Source organism: Seriola aureovittata, chromosome 7, assembly GCF_021018895.1.
Source record: "Seriola aureovittata isolate HTS-2021-v1 ecotype China chromosome 7, ASM2101889v1, whole genome shotgun sequence".
Taxonomy (NCBI): Eukaryota; Metazoa; Chordata; class Actinopteri; order Carangiformes; family Carangidae; genus Seriola; species Seriola aureovittata.
The window spans coordinates 24,917,482-24,936,604 of record NC_079370.1 but is presented as its reverse complement, the minus strand read 5'-3'; the positions used below and the strand labels follow the sequence as shown (position 1 = coordinate 24,936,604).

Here is a 19,123-nt window from a genome sequence, read left to right as displayed (position 1 = left end):
AGAAGAAACCCTCTATACTTATTTCCAGTTTATTGAATAGCCCTATTAGTATTGTACACAGTTTACATATCTACTGAAATATAATTTCAAACCACAATGAGGAGAATCTAGAAGGTGTAATTATCGTCCCTTGCCCGCCAACTTGTCACCCTGAACTAAATTTGGTACATTCATGTAGAGCAGAGAAAACATTTGAAAACAAAAATTGGTTTGGATTCAGGCAGTCTTCAATGACTGGATTATTCAATAGGTAAATACATGGATAGAATGTATTTATATTAACAAATAAATGACACATTTAAAACAATGACGTGCATGTAGCTAAGTGAATATATGTATAATTTATGATGTAAATCCAAGCCATTTAACAATTTGATTAAAGCTACTGAATGACATAAATATACTCTCTCTTTAGGAATGTAATCTGTACACTCACCAAAATGTAAGCAGCCCATAGTCAAGGCACACATCTCATTAAGATGCTGCTTCTCTCCAGTGTGTACACTCCTGCATGGCTGAACTGCTGTGAAGATGAATGTGCAGATGTGTGTTGCCTGGCAGGCTAATTTGGTAAACAAAAAGGGTGAATGACTTTTTCAGAAGACAAACACCAGCCTTTCAAATGTGATTTTACATTAGAACCCAGATATGCTAACTGCATAGCTGAATGAACAAGAGAGAGCATCTCAGTCATGTAAGGTTACAAACTGTATTTTCTCGTACAGCATCGTCAGTAAATACCAGTCCAACAGATACTGTTACCGTACTGCACAGAACAGCAACAAGATGTCATGAAGGCCTATTTCGTCCTCAGAGATAATACAGTTCATATGGTCATAATAAAATAGTTAAAGTTACTTTATCTTATGGTTTTGTTCCACTGCAAGGGACGTCTTAATTATCTCAGGACCAAATGACCTCACTTGTTCCTCTGCTAGGTAATATTCAGGATGCACTGAATAAATATCATTTCTGATCTTAGCTAGTGTCTGCTCATTTATTTCTGATATCAAAAGACTGACCAGATCAACTGAGCACAATTTTGTGAACATGGTCTTGTCCTGAGCAAATGCTACAGCTTGTAGAGGGAAACACTTGCCTGTAGCCTTACATAACTTTGTACATTGGACCCTATTAATCAACACACTTAAGTTAAAGGTCCACAGTATCCCAATGTCTGCCTGTTGTACAATGCAAGTAGTTAGTGGTGGTACAAAAGTAAATCTGCATAGCAAAATATTCCAGAGAAAAATTCCTTATCCTGTCATTCAAACATACGGTGATTATTTACAGTACAGATCAGTAGAGTGAATGTGACTCGGTTCCATTGTTTTGCCCTGGGCCACATTCTACAGCTTCCTGCCTTTGTTTACTCAGTTCTTGTGCAGTGTTTTGCATAGATCCAAGAGTTGTAGTGGTACAGCAGCTCATGCAACAGGGAGCAGGGGCAGGAGGGTCAGATGTATTTGTTGGCTAGGTTCTGAACATCATTCTTAGTGAACTCTGTGCTCTCCGTGGCTGACAGATGCTCAAACAGATGAGTCATGTGGCGACGCTCATCCTTCTCCAGCAGCATGAGTACAGTCTGCAGAAAAAGCACATTATCATTTATCACCAAAACGTCAGCTGCTGCAAACAAAGTGGACAGATTACTTATGAAAGAATTTGATCAATTTATGGGAGGTCCATGGAGTGACGTAAAAATAAACTAAAACTCATCTTTTCACATCATTTGTTTTTCTTTCACAAAACCTTGTTTGAATGGGAAGTAAACCTTATCTTACCGAGAACCTGTCAGCGGTGTGCAAATGGTTGAGGTGTTGGTAGACTAGGTTGGGGTCTTTCTCCAGGAGGTGGGAGTCCAGCACCTGCATGATGAAGCTGATGGTGTGTCCATCCAGCTGGCTGCTCAGGTACTGTGGAAGCATCTCTGAGGATGTGGAGGCCAGCAGGTCAGCGCAGGCCACCGTGTTTCCACTACAGCGGGCCGCATTCAGAGCCTGGCCGAACTCGTAGACGTTGGTCGGATAGAGGTTGATGGTGATGTCGTCTCCTCTGCAGCTGCCCTCTGAGTTAGGAACAGCTGTGGTTTCCTCATCACCTTCAACCTTAAGAAGATCAGCAAAGGTGATGAGAATGATTTACAGAGGAAAGACACGACGAAGGGGTTTTTGGTAGAACCTTTAAACATTGACGAAAGAAGGCAGTAGCTCCTTTCTGTGCATATTGCATGAATATGAAGACACCGAGAGAGACGAAAAGAAAGCATACAGGTATGATTACGCCAAGATCCCATTCAAAAAGTAATGCATGTCTGGCAACTCTCTGGCAATTATTCACAATCTTTAGGAACTCGTAGAATTCACTTCCTTTTGTATAAATAATTTGTCAATCACAATCATACATCCACCTGAAGATTGTAAATCCCAAACTGACAAGAGTGATAGTAAACAGGAAAATAGTTTGTGCTTCATCTTGCTAGATGTTTGATTTTCTTCACGTGTCACTCCTTTTCTTTGCTCTTTGGTGCTGAGCAGGTAGTGAACAAATTGGTTTATCTGGGCTTAAAATTGCTGCCTACAAATGTGGGCATTGATGACAGTGGGGAGATTCAATTATACTATCTACGTGTAAGTCAGAACAATGATCTCTAAGTGGCTAAAAGCTGCAATGTCAGGTGTTAATTTACAATAGGTTGTTGTTAGTAGTTGCAGATTCAGTGTTAATATATAGGTATTAATGGTTGAAAGAGTGACAACTCAAATAGTACACTGCATTTTGAAACCTTCTTAGTTATAGCTGTTTTTGCAGTGGAAGAATGTGTCCTGCAGTTCCCACTATGACCACTAAACCATAATCACCACACAGCCCAGGCTCCATGAACATACAGTATCATCTTCTGCCCAAACATCCATCCATCCATACATCCATCCATCAGTTATCCTTTTGGGGACTGATGAGCCAATCCAGCTGACACTGGGTGAGAGGCGGGGTACGACCTAGACAAGTCACCAGTTTATCGCAGTCACGCTCACATTCACACGTACGGCCAGTTAATCCAAGTTAACTGGCAAGTTCAAAACCAAAACCTTCTGAAGCAACAGTGCCAACCACTGCACCACCATGCTGCTCCTCCTCCCAAACACATGTAAACAAAACACAGAGGAAAAAGACAATTTGTTCTTTGCACTGCACAGGTGCTCACTCCAACCCTAGTTAAAATATACATCCAAAAAAAGCATGTGTCTCTACCTCTGTGATGGGGACAGTCCTCCGGGACTTGGCTGGTGAGGTGTTGGCCAGACTCTGTCTGAGCAGAACTGTGACTTCCTCCAGCTCCTTCTCAGCCTCCTGCACGTTGGGATCTTGATGCAGCACCTCCTGCAGGTCAGAGCTGCAGGCCAGGTAGTCCTGTTGGAAGGAGAGACAAAATACTCCCTTACCTATAAACCAATATGTGACATTTTACACAGAGTTTATATAGTTTAGCATGTTTGACAAATTGGGGTGAATTTATAGGTTTCACTCCTTTAAATGAACATATTCCCTTCTGGCATTAGTCATTAATAGCCAGCTCTGTTCACCTTAAGGCCTTTATTGGCCAGGGCTCGTCTGTAGAAGGCTTTCTTATTGGTTGGCTCCAGTTTCAGTGCTGCATCACAGTCCTGTTTGGCCTCAGTAAACCTCTCCTGCTTCAAGTAGCACAGGGCTCTGCAAACAAGAAACACACACACACACACACACACACACACACACACACACACACACACACACACACACACACACACACACAACGTCACTTGTTATTTTTATTTTTGTCATTAGCAACTGGTCTTACTTGATGGATGACTAAAAGGTACCATGAGTTTGTGACTCATCAACTGTGAATCAACCTTGATAATAAAGGCTAAAGACATGAAAATCATTTTCATATGAAGTACATGAGACAAGGGACAAAATGAACATGTCTGAGATTAGCTCTAATAGCTTTTTTCTTGATTTCTTCATGAATGTGTTGTCAAAATTTTAGTCTAATGGGTCTCAGCAGTAGCATACGGGTGTTTGGTCTTGTGCAACCTTGCATACAAGCTATTTTTACAGTAGAGCTCAATATACACAAGCAAACATGAACATACAATAGGAAATGTTTCATCAGCATCACAGTTTCCTCTGTGACATGATCAACAATCTACTGACTATTGTGAAAAAGAAGGATGGAGTGTGGAGTGGTGGGAGACAGAGAATGTAGTCAGACCTGCCTCCTGCAAGCACTATGCTTGCTGTATTTCTCTTTCAGCATAAGATAATATGATAGTGGCTGTGGTGGTGGTGTGGTGTTGTGATAAACAAAGAGCTGAACCAGGCAGCTGTTTCCTGAACCATGGCCACTCTGTTCTTACCAACAATAGATGCTAATTTACTACCAGTGACGGACAGACTGGTTGGTATTAGCTACAGAGCTAAATGCACTGACAGGTGATAGCTGGGGATAAGTAATCAATCAGTCTGTTTTAATTTATCCAAACCAGTAACTGGATGTTCTGGAAGTTTTCTGACATTCCTGCATGTCAAAGAAACAAAGCATGAGAAGTATAGAGCATCACAGTGAGGAACAGAAAGTGAAAGAGGCCACAGTGTCTGTGAGACCAACACCTCTAACCTGTTAGTGTAGATAGCACACTCTTCTGGCTTTATCTTAAGGCATTCAGTGTACTTTCCCAGTGCATCCTGGTATTGGCCCTTCTTCACAAAGTCATTCCCCTCTTGCTTCAAAGCTGTAAAACGAATTTCTGCTTTTCTTTCTGAAAGACAAAGGAAAATGCTGATTACTGATGTGGCCTGTTTGCATAAAGACCAGTTCAACTCTTTGTCGAAGCCACGAATCCACATTTTCACTTCAATACATTTGAACAGATCTCCCTTTTATTTCTTAGAAAACCTAACATAAGGAAGTACGCCAGTCTCCTGTGCTATACAGCTTGACGATGCAAACCCTTGAAATTAATGCTGTGCTAGCTGGACACAAGGAATGAGAGTTTAGTCAGCAATCAGTCACAGTGTGGACTAAGGGCTAATCAATCTGCTGCAGAGTGTTTTCTGGGAGAAAACTGTGCCAGCAGGTCTATTCTTTCATTAGAGTATAAAAATAATAGCTGTAGCATAACCTTGGGAACTGTAAAACTGCTTGGTCAGTGAAAAGAAGTAACACGTCCACTTATATAAAAACTAGGCCTCAAACATCTCCCTTCAATTCCTCCTGACAGAGAAAAAGGAAAAGAGGGTTTTAGTGGCCAATTCGAATTTAACCAGTAAGTGTAATACTGTATTTCTGTGGTTTTATTATTTTTCAACACAAACCTGCATCCCTGGCTGCCTTCTCTGCTCGGGCCTGGAGAACCTCTGTACTAGGCGGCTCCTCTCTGCGGTGCTGCTGTGCTGACAGAGGCACCAGGGGAATCTCCGGAAGTTTCTCTCTCCACTCTGCACCGTCCTGCTCAATCAGTACCTTGGTGATCCTGGAGGAAGTCACAGATCAGTTGATACATGGTTGTTACACAGTGGTATATACTATACACGGGACAAGATATTAAAAAGGCTAACAGAAAATAAGCAGGTATATGGAACTGACACCAACATTTTTCAGTTTTGCAAATATAGTATATGGATCTGTATTAAAGCTATGGGCCTCTGGTACTCCTGAACACAAAGCAGCCAGGTGAGTTTCTCTACTGCGTAACAAAGTGAGAACATGCAGTCTGAGAGCCATAATTAGCCTCTAGCTGGAACTGCTTTTGAACACCAGCTAAATCTGTTCGCCACTAATTAGAGTGTGTGTGTGTGTGTCTGTTCATTTGATTTGTTTTAATTTAGTATTCGGATTATGTTAATCTGAATTTAAAAATAGAAAAAGGTTCAAATATGGGAAAAAATATTATATAAAGCAGATAGAGCAATAAACTCATTGTTTTATTTCATTATCAGCCAATTATAACGGACAGCAAAGACACTTTCGTCATAGATCTCTTTCTCAGTACAAGTAAAAGGGTAGTCACAATCATTGGAATAGCTGACATTCCACTGTAATATTCAGACAAATGCTGGCTTTGTGTTGCCAATCAGACCACTAAAATGTGAATATGAATGTTAAAACTCATTCAGTCACGTCTGTGTTTCAGTGCTCACATCTACCTGCCCTCTGCAACGTCTCAGCTCAGTTGAGAGATGAGGGCTAATACCTGTTGACGCTGTCATGTGCTGCCTGCACACTGATATCTATCTGCAGGACTGTCTTGTAATCCACGTAGGCCTTTCGGTAGCGCTCCAGGGACTCATAAGCCATGGCCCGGCGCAGGAGGGGCTTTAGGGAGAATGGCTGCAGCTCCAGAGCTCTAGGTTGGTATAAATAGATGGGATGAGACAGGAGCAAAGGATCAAGTCTTCTACCTCTGCTATTGATGCTAATGTCTGATAGTACTGTCACTACATGTGGAATCACTATATATGACAGATATTATAGTGGGTCTGGTCTTTTGTTTCTGTTTGAGTATATAGGAAGTATTGGTGTACAAATGAACTGTTGTGTACGTGTAAGTAAACTGATACACAGCCGAATGTTTCTGTTTGCCTTAGAAACTGAATCTGAAGCAAACACACCAAGTATTTAAAGGATTTGAAGTGGGAGGATCCCTCAAGTCGCTATATTTTCTGTTTATAAAACCACTTCTAAAGAGATTAATTGAAATCCCTTACAACACACCTCAGTGCAAATCCCCTCATACAAGGATAGTGATCAGCTAGTGAACACTAAATAATAAGGCTGTTAGATTGTCATGGTAAGACCCAGTGTAAATTGTGAAATTTGGGTTGACACCCACAGCAAACATTATATCTCGTTCATCTTTGTTGTATGCAGTGAGACAAAGTCAGAATATAAATGGTCTCACCTTGTGCAGTCCTGTATGCAGTCTTGACTGTTGCCATCTTTCAAGTAGCAAGCTGCTCTGTTAGAATACAGAATACATAGATCCTCTGGACTATCAATACCTGCACAAGAGACAAATATCACAAATGTAAATATATCATATTAAGAATCTATCATATCATTTCATAGTTTATAAATCTCTCTGGAACTATCTGTAAAAGTAGCATAAATCCAAATAGGCATTAAGGAATCACTTGGCTATAAAATGCCTGTATCTATTATTAATCATTATCCTGATCTGACACTGAGGAACTGTATAAACATGGCACTGCTTAATATAATAAAAGGATATGGATTTAAATTGGAAGTTTGGTGACTCTTATACTGCGAATATTTCACTGCAGTCTACCTTTGGTGGTGTATATGTGTGTGTTGCAGTGCCGTCCCGTAATGACGAAATAAAGACCTTTTTTTGTTTGCATCGGCGTGTGTGACTTTCAAAACCATTTAATGGCACAATAACACCCCAAAACTTCCTCTTGCACATCAGACAGTTGAACGCTACATTATTTAAAAGCTGTATTCAAACATTTACGATAAAGCAGTTCTATGTATTCATGTGCTTCAACAACTTGCTCACACAGACTGCACATGTATTTGCTTTTCTTTCCACTTGCCTAACAGGAATTTCATTCCATTTTCATTCTCTTCACCACTGACACAGGGGAATCAGATAAGCCTATACTGTACATTAGACAGAGAAACATTTTTCTGCCAGACTAAATACAGTCAGCTTAGCATGCCACCTCATGAGATGAAATCAGATTATGGATGATGACACAGTGTGGCAGTGATGTTGTCTCAGCAACTGCTCACACTGTGACAGTAGATCATGTCCAGTATGTTAGAGGTATAAACTAGGGCATCCACATGCATTCCATACATGACTTTGAAACTGAACAAGACAGTTTGCATGTCAATATTACATGTTTCTTTATTGAAATATCCCTTTTTGACAGACCAGTCATGTTGCATGTTTAAGTGGTTTAATAGGGTTAACAAGAGTGTTTTCATCTCTGTCCTGAGCTTTAATCTGCATGACATATACCCTTCAGTACATCAGTCGGATGGACCATGGATGATGTCTATGTCCCATCACTTTCACATCCACTAGCAGACTGGGTACTGAGTATATTATGGCCATCCACAGAGAGACAGATAAAGTATATTTGATGTTGGATGAGACCTGACAAGCAGCAGTTTCTCTCCCTCAATCAATCACTCAGTCTCTAACCCTTGGTGAGAATTATAGCTGTGGTCTCACAGATTCAATTTCACAGTGAGTGGTTAGTGATCATGTGACCTGGACAGACCTGAGCTGAGAGGCTTAGCGCCATGCTGAGGCTAACACAGAAACACTGTCCAAATACACCACAACAGCCACACTGTGATGCATCGCTGTAGGGATAGAGACACTAAATACAGTAAAAAACGGCCCAACATTTAACTCTTGTATAGCTCTTTTTGAAATCTTTGTAATCATTTCAAGAATTTATGTGGACTAATGCTGATGGAAGATATCGTTTCTGTTGTTTAGGTATTCACAGCAAAGATTGTTTTGATGTCTTTTTTCTTTCTTACAATTGTAATATCCTGCTGTGTGACTAAAGAAACAAAAAATATAAAGCACTAGCACTATAACAGCAAGGTCATGACCTCTGATTTACAATTGCATTGGCCAGTGACAGAAAACAGTTTGAAGAGCATTGATGACTAAAGAAATATCTATTCAAATATGGGTGAGACTGGTGATGAAACATCATTCAGTTAAACTATGGACCATTTGTTTCTTGTTACAGCATGTTTATAACACACTGATGCCAATATGAACCTTATGTGTTTGTTGACATGGAGCCACATACTTAACTTTTCTCCAGTGACATAAGTCAACCAAATTCTTGTACAGTATATGACTGAACTAACAGCCACCTCAGACTCTAATAACAAGAACAGCATCAAGAACTCCTCAACCGTACCTGAATCAGTGTAGCCTTGAATAGCTAGTGAGTATTTCTCCAGTGCATCGGCAAACTGTCCATTTTTAAACAGCAGGTTTCCTTCATTTTTTAGGCGGGCCAGAGGTGGGGGCAGGGCTCCACATGGAGCATCAAGGTTGATAGTTTCCCCTGCAGTTCCTCCAACCGGCGTTCCCTTACCGCTGCTGCTCTGATCAGCCTGGACTGAAGCTGTCGAGCCTCTCTTGCTTGTTCCATTGGCTACCTTTTCCTTAGACTCCTGCGTGACTTTGTATTTGTCTGAGCTGCCTCCTTTGCTCCTCCAGTGTCCTGCGTGAGAACTGTTGGACTCACTGTGTGGACCCCCGTCCCCTCTGCCGTGGGGCTTTTTTTGAGCGTTACCCATGTCTCCCCTTTCCGCAGGAGCAGCTGAGTTCTCCTCCCCTCCCACAGGCTGGCTGGGTTCAACCAGGAAAGCTGGAAGGGACAAGAGGGGAGGGAGAGACAGAGAGAAGGGGGGGCGGGCACACCCACCGGAAGGAGTCAGCAGTTACATCACAGTGGGGGAGGGTTGGACACAAAAGACACAGAGCCACTTCAAAAAGGGAGTTCCAGGAAGCGGTGACTCTCAACAGTGAATTACGAAAGTGATGGGTGGGGGCAGGGTGGATAACATGTATACATAGTATGTCTGTTACTCAGAGGGACAAGGGGAGTTTCCTCTATCTATAGCACAGCAGACAGAATGGGTTGAGTTGAAAATGACATGCTATATATAGATCAGACTCTACTGTATAACTAAGCAGATTTAATAATTTTCCCCACAACAGGGCTGCTGATTTACTTTATTAGGTTATTTCTTTTTTTAAATTTGATACAGGAGGTAACTTGTGTATACGGCGTTGATACTACCTTGATACAGCAATCATGTTTCCATCTTCACAACTGCAAAAATGCTGATTTCTTCACAACAGACCATCATTGAAAAGAGAATCAAATCAACTGTGCATGTTGTGTTGAATATAGGATAGGGAACATTACCCTAATTTAAATTAATAAATTAGGTAGAAGTAAATTTTGGTGGTCATTGGTTGGTTTATAGTGTCTGTGTGTATGTAAGGACATAAATATTGATTATGAAGGTGTTACCTTCTGCTTTTGTCTCATCATTATTGTTGTCATCTTCTTCTTGAACTTCTTGGATGAGTATTTTTTTGCCTTTGCTTTTCTGCTCTTGCTGACTTCCCACGAGCTTCTCAGTTTCAGTCAGAAGTTGCTAAACCACAAATAATATACACATATTAGAATTTGTCAACAGTAGGAAACCAACCAGGTTCTGTTAAGTAAGTCAGCAAAGGTAACACACATATTTATACCACAGTCATCAATATACTGTAGTGCTTAACTATGGTGAATGGCTTGTGTGCCAATGTAAAAGGAACATCTTTTCCTCGTTCACTCACATTAAAATGCCTGATACATAATTATGGACATATAATCAATGTCCTAAAGATGATGATTAAATAAAACACATTCTGGGCTCTGACCCCCTCTAAATCGGGACTTTTGAAAAATTATTTTCTCTTTGCAATAATGATAGACAACATATGATTTTATCTATACCTTGAAGCAGCTGCAATATGTTTTCTAATGCCCTGATCTCACACCAATACAGTGACACCTAGTGGGCAAAGGGCTACTGGCAATTAATCAACATGCCTCACTACTTCTATCACCTACTGTGGCTGCAGCATTGTGTGGCTCTTTCATAAGTACCATCCTCAGGTCTTCAACAGCCAGTTGGAATTGGCCCATGTGCTTGCGTAAAGCGGCACGACGTAGCAGGGCTGATGATAAAAGATACATCATATTCATGCATTTTTGTTATTGTAGGCTACAGTGTTTAAAGTAGCATGTGAAACATCAAAAGAATTACAAGATTACAGCAATATTTCTGTTTGCGAGCACTGTATTATTGTAATTAAAGTTATGTTAAAAAGAAAAGCACCTTTCATATTGCCTGGTTCCAGTTTGAGTACACTCTGGCAGTCCGTCATGGCATTGTGCCAGTGCTTGAGATTGATCTCTGCCTGGGCTCTGTTGTTGTATGCAGCCACAGTTGGTATAATGGAAAGACTCCTATAATGGAAGGCCAAAAATAAAACAGACCTTTCTTTACAATGGACAAGCACTTAGGTATAGTAAATGGGAATGAAGGATTGCGATCTAATTAAATGTCAGGGAAAATGATATATTCCCCTTAAGAGATGTAAAATGCTTTCTATGATAAATGAATAGTTTTTAGAATCTGACCTGGAATAATATGCAACTGCCTCCTCATAATCGTTTGATCTGAAAGCTTCATTGCCTTTCTCCTTTTCACGATTTGCCAGGAAGACCTTCTCCTGTTGTGTCAGCACTGGATGTATTGTAAGACACCACAAATTTCACACAGCCACACAACTGAAGTATACACAATGCTTTGCAATGACCACAAAATATGAGATTTTATACACAATACATTACATGAGGTGTCCACTTTTGTCCTGATTTTAGAATGTCCTGTGATTCTAATGGCTGGTGGATCATTTTTGACTACACTCCCATCAATCATTTCACATTCTCTTTCAACATCAAACCTGAAAATAGAATGAAATACATTTGGGTAAGGGATATTCTGCAAAATGATTATAAAGAACAGCTTCAATATTTTAACTGTGGATCATTTCAATTAAAGAAGCTTAGATAAGGCCTTTTTCCAAAGTAAAACTCTTGGGAACCTCTTGGGAATGTACAGTGCCTGCAGCTGCTGTAACAATGTGCTCTTTCTTCTGAATATACTAGACAAATGTAGAGACAAAATGACTCACTTGTCCCATTCTCGATAATCACGTGGGAGAGCGCATTTTGAAGAATTCCTCTTCTCTTTCGGTGAAGTCTGTGATGATATAACATTTAATTTGACTATTTTTCTTGTATACATACAAGTACATGGTTAGGTACATCAATGGAGACAACTTTTACCTGACTAAGTGGAATGGAGCAATTGGAACCTCTTATAGGTGGCATATTTTCCTTCACCAGATCATCGAACATTGACTGCTGCTTCAGTGAAGTTTCAGTTTTTTTGGTTTCTTCTTGCCATGTCTGTAAAAAACTAAATATTTAATATCAAAATGCTTGCGACTAATTTTCCCAAGAAACAGACATATAACACCAGAGCAAAAAGTAAGCAGGATTTATAAAAAAAAAAAAAAATACAACAAAATGTGTAGCACACCTTCAACTCATCAACAATTTGGCTCCACTCATCTTTAGAAAGGCTGGCTGCTGTTGCAACAAGGTTTTCCTTCCTTAGGGCTGGGCTCCGAGGGTGCAGTTTGTGCAAGTGACTCTCACAGAACTTGATCAGATGAGGATAAATGCCCTCGTCACCAGACCTTTACACAAAGTAAAACAATGTTTTCGGATAGCCCATATTTCTATCAATAATGACAAACTGATCAAACTGTACTGAGTTATGATGTACCCTAATAAGCTTTTGAAATTGGTTATAGTTTGTATATATTGTGACAATTATTTGTAAAGCTCACCAACACTAAAGAAATAGAACATTTGATCAACATGCAAAGAAGGGTCTGGCTCTTCACACCTTAAGCTCAGTTTTTTGGCTGTTACCTCAGTACTTTCAAGATCTTCTCCAGGTATTTCACATCTTTACATTTTTCTATGTAATCATAGTCCAGGTGCTCCACAGGGACCTTCCCAGTATAGTCAACGGCGCTGGACTGGTTTTGAAGAGAGAAAACTGCATCTGCACTCATGCCTGTGAAGAATTTCAGTTTACTCACTTACCATGTCAAGCAATGTTGCTCTGTTAATAACACACTTGCTACCTCCGAATGATATATAACTTCTGGTAGCTCACAAAAGTTAGCTAACCCACTGTTATTGCTAATTCAGACAGCGTTATCTCTATAGAATGTGAGTTATATGTTCGTATTTGTGCTCCTCTTTGCTGATGAACTGTTAATGTCACATTAAGTTGCAAATAAAATCTTAACATATGCTACTAAAGTTAAAAGAAATAACTTTACCTGCTGTTTGTTTGGCGAAACTCTCATCTGCAAAGCGTTTAATTCTGTTACTATGGTGACCACGCAGCGTAAGACCTGCTTGACGCCAAAGCGGAAGCACGTGACATGCTCAAACAGTAGGCTCCAAATTTGAAAACGTGTCTGGTCGGTGCCTGTAGACTAACATATAGGAAACAGAAATAACGACAAAGGTTGCGAGCTGAGGCCTAGAATTGAGCCTGAGGAAACAATATTGTGGTTGTATTAGCCCAATTTTGTCTAGAAGTAAGTATCTATCTATATATGAATTTTATAAATATGTGTTTTAAAGCTAAATATATTGTATTTTCTTCTGCAATTTACAACACAGCTAACGATACATCCTGTAAGTTACTACGTAGTGGCTTCAGGAAACTTACGTAGTTACATCATACTATGTTGTATGTAGTCCATACTTTTACTTGGTGTAAAATGATTTAATGAAAAATGAATCCTCCAAGAATGAACATAATGACTCTTTGATAGTGTGTGTGACATTATACAGACAACTTAACATAGACAATGCACCAATATGCAGTCAGAATTTTAGGTAGATACACAGGTGTTTTCACTTCATGCTAATTGCTGTAACAGTGGGACCTGGGGGATTCTTACAGCTTTAAGCTTAGGCTTGAAAGCAGTTAACGGTAACAAGTTCTACTTTACATCCATTTTCAGATGCAGTTGAACACCATTGCTTCCTTTGTGCACGGTAATGTTATTATTTTTGTCCTCAAGGCACACAGACACGCTATTTTTCATACGTTAACTGGTGTTAGGTCAATGTAACTGGGAATGAGATGCTGTTGGTCCTCATATGAATCCCCGGGGGTCTACTGCTAGCTTAGTCCAGGTAGGCTGTTCGTCTTGGCGGCTATAGTTAACTTAATAGCGGCATCACGAAGAGCACACAGCTACAATTTAAATCGACAGCACGCGCTCTCATAGCAACGCTGACGACACAGCAGCTGATGTTTGGTGTTGAACCAGCTGAATTTGTGTTACACAAGCTGTTACATATGTAAGCCGATAACGACTGACCGAGTAATTCAACATGTTTTATTACTGGGCTCATCTCCTGTATCAAAGTGAGTCCAAAATAACAGCACCTAATTAGAAATAACACTTAGCTTTGTTTTGTCATGTATACACCTTGTATTTCAAGTCATAATCTCTTATTTCCTGTCAGGCACTGTCGATGTTGTCCTGTGTCCTTTAATGTCATGTTTGTCAGTTATCCTGGAGTAGTATTATTTACTACTATTTGTATTCTGCAGGTCATCTCAGCTCTTGGTGAAATCTGTGTTTGGGGCAAAGCTTGCACACAGGACGAGGAAAATGCAGTACACTCCTGAATCCAATGTCTACCATGAGAGCTGCAAAGGGCAGAATTGTTATGAGGACTGCTGTGACAGTGGATACTCAGGTTTATTCCACAGTCCACTGAGCATCAGTGGAGTTGACTCCTCCAGGTCTTTGTCTCCTGTAGAATTCAATGAAACGCCTAAAGAGAACCTCAGACTTTCTGTCACACCTAAAAGAAGGACCAGAGAATCGGTCAGATTTTTGGACAAAGAATCCAGGGGTGTGCAGCAGCCATCATCAGTTAGCTGGTGTGAAACTCCTAAAGTATATAAAAGAGATGCCTCACTGCGACACAGACTTTTAATGTGCAAACACACCACAGATGTCAAAACTGACAACACAAGATCACCATGCACTAGAAGGACTGAATCCTCCATTAGTGCGAGTTCTGAACACTGGTTCAGTGCATCGTTTGACTCTCTAGACACTGTGATGGGGGCTTTAGCATCAAGCACTTTAAAACTGGAGCAGTACTTGCCATTATCTGGTAGGAAGAGTCGGCTCCTTTTCTCACAGGTGAGGACCTCCACTCTTGAGGATGGTAAACTTCACTCTGGTCTCCCCTCTAATTTTGAGAGAAGCGTTTCACTTTCAGATGCAGATTTCAGTGGGAGCATATCTGCCTCTGATCAAATTAATATTCAGACTCCGCGCTCTAGAAAATTCCTGCCTGTCACATGGAAGGAAAACTCTCTATCACCTGTCAGTGGTATGACAAATGGCCTAAATGACAGCCTAAGCATGTTGTGTACACCATCATCCACACATACACCCAAGTGCATCAGGTATGTGTTTTTTTTTGTTTGTTTGTTTTTTTACATTTAACATTCAAAATTTTGTTTCCAAACTGAATTCTTCAAGAAGTAAGGAATAAAATGTTATTTACATTAATCAGAAAACATGCCTCTATTAACTCACTACTAACCTTGCAACAGGTCCGTGTGTGAAGACAGTGGTTTCAGTTCCCTGACTGTCGAGAAATCCGAAGACTCCTCAGTGGACCATGATGGCTCATTCCAGGAGCTGCTGCTCTTTGCCTCCAGAAGAAACTGTGAAACCCCTAATCTGGTAGAGGCAAAGCGGCGCTCCCGTTTGCAGCGTCAGCACAGGCTTTCTACACTTAAAGAAGGGGGCTCTCAGTCTGAGGAAGACCCAACAGACAGAAAGGATCAACATCTTTATCAGTGCCACAGCCAATCTAAAGATGATGTTTTTACTGATGGTGCCACCCCTCGCAGTGGTCTCTCTAGTAAATGTGGTAATAGCATGACCTCTGATGGTTCGGCCTATGCCAAACAAGACTATACCACCCCACTAAGAGCCACCATGGCCAAGCCAGAAAACATGACGCCATATAGCACAGCTCCTGCTAATCCAGATGTAACGCCTCTCAGGACAACCCCAGTCAATCTCTCTCTGACTCCAGCTTTGCAGCTGGTTCATGCTATGTGCCAGCAGAAAGCCTCTGTGTTTGCTGGCCAAAGTCCTAGCCTGAAGGAGCAGTTGAAGTCCACAGCAGAACTGGCTGAGACCCCGGTGACGTTCAGGACCACCATGCCATTGGCAGGACTGATTGGCAGGAAGATGGGCCTGGGGAAAATGGACATACTCACAGAGCTGAAGAAGAGGAGCCTCAGACACATCCTGGCTGTCATACTCAGCCACCTGACCTCTGAGGGTATCTACAGGTGAGGAGTTCATGTTGTCAACAAACTTGGCTCTCATCACAGCCATACAAAGCAGAATTTTTATATTCAATATTTTTGTTGCATCTACTGTATAATTCAGCACACTCCTTACTTCTTAATTTCCCAGTTTGACATCGATTAAACCAACAATGATAATTGGTGACATAAGTTGTTCTACAGAATCCTGGAATTTATACAACATATGATGGATGCTTATCTTAGACCAAAGTACAGGACATTACTATAGTCCAAATTATATATGTATGAAAATAAGTCATAAGTATGGGCTGAAAAGTATTGGTCTCATTCCTGCATTTGTTTGTTTGACAGGTGTGGTCGTGTGTGCAAAAGCTGGAATGAAATTATCCAACACAACAAGCAAGCTAACTTTAGGAGAAGAAACCACCTGAGTGAATTGAAGGCTACTCTTGAGGTAGGAGATTTGCTATATTAACCACTATTGGCTGACCAATGACAATCCAGTCTCTTGTCATTATACCAGTGATAGACAGAAGGTAAAAACATCTGTACTCACATTAACTGTTGTGTGTGTGGTCCCAGCTCATGGAGACCAGTACAGCAGTAGTTTTCTGTCTGATTGGAATTAGTGTGACGTAACATTAGAGTTATTGTTTCACTGTCATCCAGTTTGACGATGTGGATGTCAAGTAATGGAGACCAATGGTTGAAATGACCTTCCAACTTTTTGCTGTTGTCTTATAGCTCGGTGGTGCTGTCCATGTCCCTGACGCAGAGACTAGACTGACTCTGCTCAAGAGGTCGGCCCTCAAGACGGTTCAGGCCCAGTCCAGGACCTCTAGCTACTGCACCCCGCAGTCAGCAAATAGCACTTTAATCCAATTACAGCACAGTGCTGCACATTCAGGTGGCAGCAGCAGCAAACGGGAGAAATTTCTAGAAGTGAGTTTTAAAACCATTACTCCAAATTTTGTAAAATATTTAAATGACTAGTATTTGGACAGCTACACATGTTTTGTTCTTTAGGCTCTGTGCTACAAAACATTCAATTTGAAATAAAATGATTGATACATGGTGTCAGCCATAACAGAACCACAGATGTTGGTATGCTTCGGGTCACGAGCTGTTCATTTCCACACAAATTCTACCAGTTTCTTTCTGTATGTTTTAGAGAACTGCAACCTGGCTTTTCTGTTTTTTGATAGCATCTTTTGGTGAATCATCTGAAGTTACTGTCATGAAATCTCTTCACAGTTGCCAAAGAAACATGTACACTTACATCCTGGAGAGCATTCTAGATTTGCTGTACAGTCTTGCCGTACATTTTTCTTTACCATGCAAGCGATTTTCTGCACATCCACAACATTTATGCTCCTCAATTTACCGAGTTGTTTGCCATTTTCTAATTTTCCTGTGCACACCTGCTTTTTTTAGAACATACCCAACTGTTTATTTTGGCAAAACCAACTAACTTTAATATCTCTGAATGACAGTTTTTAAAATTGTCTTCACTTGCAGAGTCACCATTTTACTCCCTCAATCTAAATGCCAACTCTCAACCAGCTGTGTGAGCTCTTATGCATAAACAAACACTGATACAACACGCAGGAACATTTAGTAGCCAAGTATTCAAATCCTGTTGAAGCCTTGCAATCTGTGCACTGTGTTAAAGGGGCTGTATCTCACACTCAATTCTTTCAATACTGTCAACTTAACCTCCCAAGACCCGAACTCTTGCATGGCGTGCATTTTTAATTTCTCTTTGTTATTTAGGCTGATTGGGACCTGAGAAAAATGATGTCCACATATGAGGACATTAGTTTTAAATTTCGATTACTGAGTGGCAGTATAATATCCTCATATGTGGTCACCAGGCCCTTGTTGAGAAAAAGTTAGTATTGTGGTCTAGAGAACCCAAAATGTGAGGTCCACATATGTGGACGCCAGGTCCTAGGAGGTTAAAGCTGCCACTTGTCACTATAGTGAGGTGTCAGTTATTTTATTTTGAATTCAGTGTGCTGAAGCACAGAGCCTGAAGAACAGAACATGTGTAACTGTCCAAATACTGTTTGGATATATAATAGTTTACAAAGTTGTACTAATTGCTGCTCAGTGGAGGGTGAATAGGGTTTCTATTTTGCCTTATTGAAGGTGAGGAAAGTTCAAATAAAACACTGACTTTTTCACTGATATTTCATACAACTTTTTCTCCTTTTTAGATTGCCAAAACGCTCTTCAATGATGAGTGCCTCAAGCCTTGCCCTCGATGTCAGCATCCTGCAAGGTGTCATTCGGTGAAAGGGGAAGGTGTGTGCAGCAGAGCTGATTGTGGTTTCCAGTTTTGCACATCCTGCTTCTGTGCTTTTCATGGCTCTAGAGAATGTGGCAGCCGATCTGTAGGCCGTCGCAAAAATGACATAATTCTTCCAGGAAGTGCTCAAAGCAAGCGGAACGTGAGGAGGCTATGAGAACAAAGTGAACTGTTTCCCTGCTTGTGATGCCAAAGTCAACTTAGCATTATTTCTGGAAAAACAAGGCTTGGCAACAAGGAAGATTATTTCTAGCTGATACATGAGAACAGCGTCTGTACTCATCATTTTGTCTCTGTGCATGTCTATCTACTGTATCTCCTCCCCTTTTTTTTCAATGCAATTCTTTCTTCTGTGTTTTTAATTATGAATTTGAAGGAAGGAATTTTGCTGTTGTACTTTTCCATGCACACTTAAGTGTACACAATGTTTTTTTTGAATTCCTCTGAGAGTTCCAACTTTTACCAATGTGTTTTTCAGATCAGTTTTAAATAAATGTGGTGATTTTTATGTTTTTTACATATCTGTCATGTGTCTCATTTGTGATGGTCTCCATTGTAATCTGTACAAATTGATTTTTCAGTATTTGGCACCATCTAGTGGTATGTTCATACCTTGTCCTATTTGCAACAGCAATGTAGTTCTTTCATGACTTTCTATTAAGTTTAAGCAATCTCTAGATAGTAACGATAATGTAACGTTTGGGACTAATTTAGAATAAGTAAGGTAA

The 19,123-nt window shown here is 40.5% G+C and overlaps 2 protein-coding genes across 2 annotated transcripts; one reads left to right on the top strand and one right to left on the bottom strand.

Moving 5' to 3' along the window:
* Positions 1–15: 15 nt before the first annotated feature.
* Positions 16–13,071, bottom strand: LOC130172029 (sperm-associated antigen 1-like). The gene is made up of 19 exons (XM_056380431.1): positions 13,035–13,071; positions 12,616–12,763; positions 12,218–12,377; positions 11,962–12,084; positions 11,808–11,875; positions 11,464–11,576; positions 11,251–11,356; positions 10,946–11,076; positions 10,678–10,784; positions 10,087–10,213; positions 8,959–9,414; positions 6,945–7,044; positions 6,237–6,389; positions 5,359–5,516; positions 4,661–4,802; positions 3,585–3,711; positions 3,253–3,411; positions 1,785–2,108; positions 16–1,585 (listed from the first exon to the last, which is right to left on the bottom strand). Exons 2-19 carry the CDS (start codon positions 12,759–12,761, stop codon positions 1,457–1,459), a joined length of 2,829 nt encoding a protein of 942 aa, XP_056236406.1. The 5' UTR covers positions 12,762–12,763; positions 13,035–13,071; the 3' UTR covers positions 16–1,456.
* A 104-nt stretch (positions 13,072–13,175) lies between these two features.
* Positions 13,176–18,912, top strand: fbxo43 (F-box protein 43). Its single transcript, XM_056381251.1, has 7 exons — positions 13,176–13,298; positions 13,731–13,764; positions 14,330–15,202; positions 15,353–16,105; positions 16,436–16,538; positions 16,829–17,026; positions 18,304–18,912. Exons 3-7 carry the CDS (start codon positions 14,391–14,393, stop codon positions 18,550–18,552), a joined length of 2,115 nt encoding a protein of 704 aa, XP_056237226.1. The 5' UTR covers positions 13,176–13,298; positions 13,731–13,764; positions 14,330–14,390; the 3' UTR covers positions 18,553–18,912.
* The last annotated feature ends 211 nt before the right edge of the window (positions 18,913–19,123 follow it).

Excerpts from the sequence above, each read along its gene's own strand:
- LOC130172029 (XM_056380431.1), bottom strand. The coding sequence starts at position 12,761 with ATGAGTGCAGATGCAGTTTTCTCTCTTCAAAACCAGTCCAGCGCCGTT. Across the intron at positions 4,803-5,358 it reads GAAGGCAGCCAGGGATGCAG|AAAGAAAAGCAGAAATTCGT; the intron begins GTTTGTGTTGAA and ends TTTGTCTTTCAG. Across the intron at positions 3,712-4,660 it reads TGTGCTATCTACACTAACAG|AGCCCTGTGCTACTTGAAGC; the intron begins GTTAGAGGTGTT and ends TCTTGTTTGCAG.
- fbxo43 (XM_056381251.1), top strand. The coding sequence starts at position 14,391 with ATGCAGTACACTCCTGAATCCAATGTCTACCATGAGAGCTGCAAAGGG. Across the intron at positions 15,203-15,352 it reads CATACACCCAAGTGCATCAG|GTCCGTGTGTGAAGACAGTG; the intron begins GTATGTGTTTTT and ends ACCTTGCAACAG. Across the intron at positions 16,106-16,435 it reads ACCTCTGAGGGTATCTACAG|GTGTGGTCGTGTGTGCAAAA; the intron begins GTGAGGAGTTCA and ends TTTGTTTGACAG.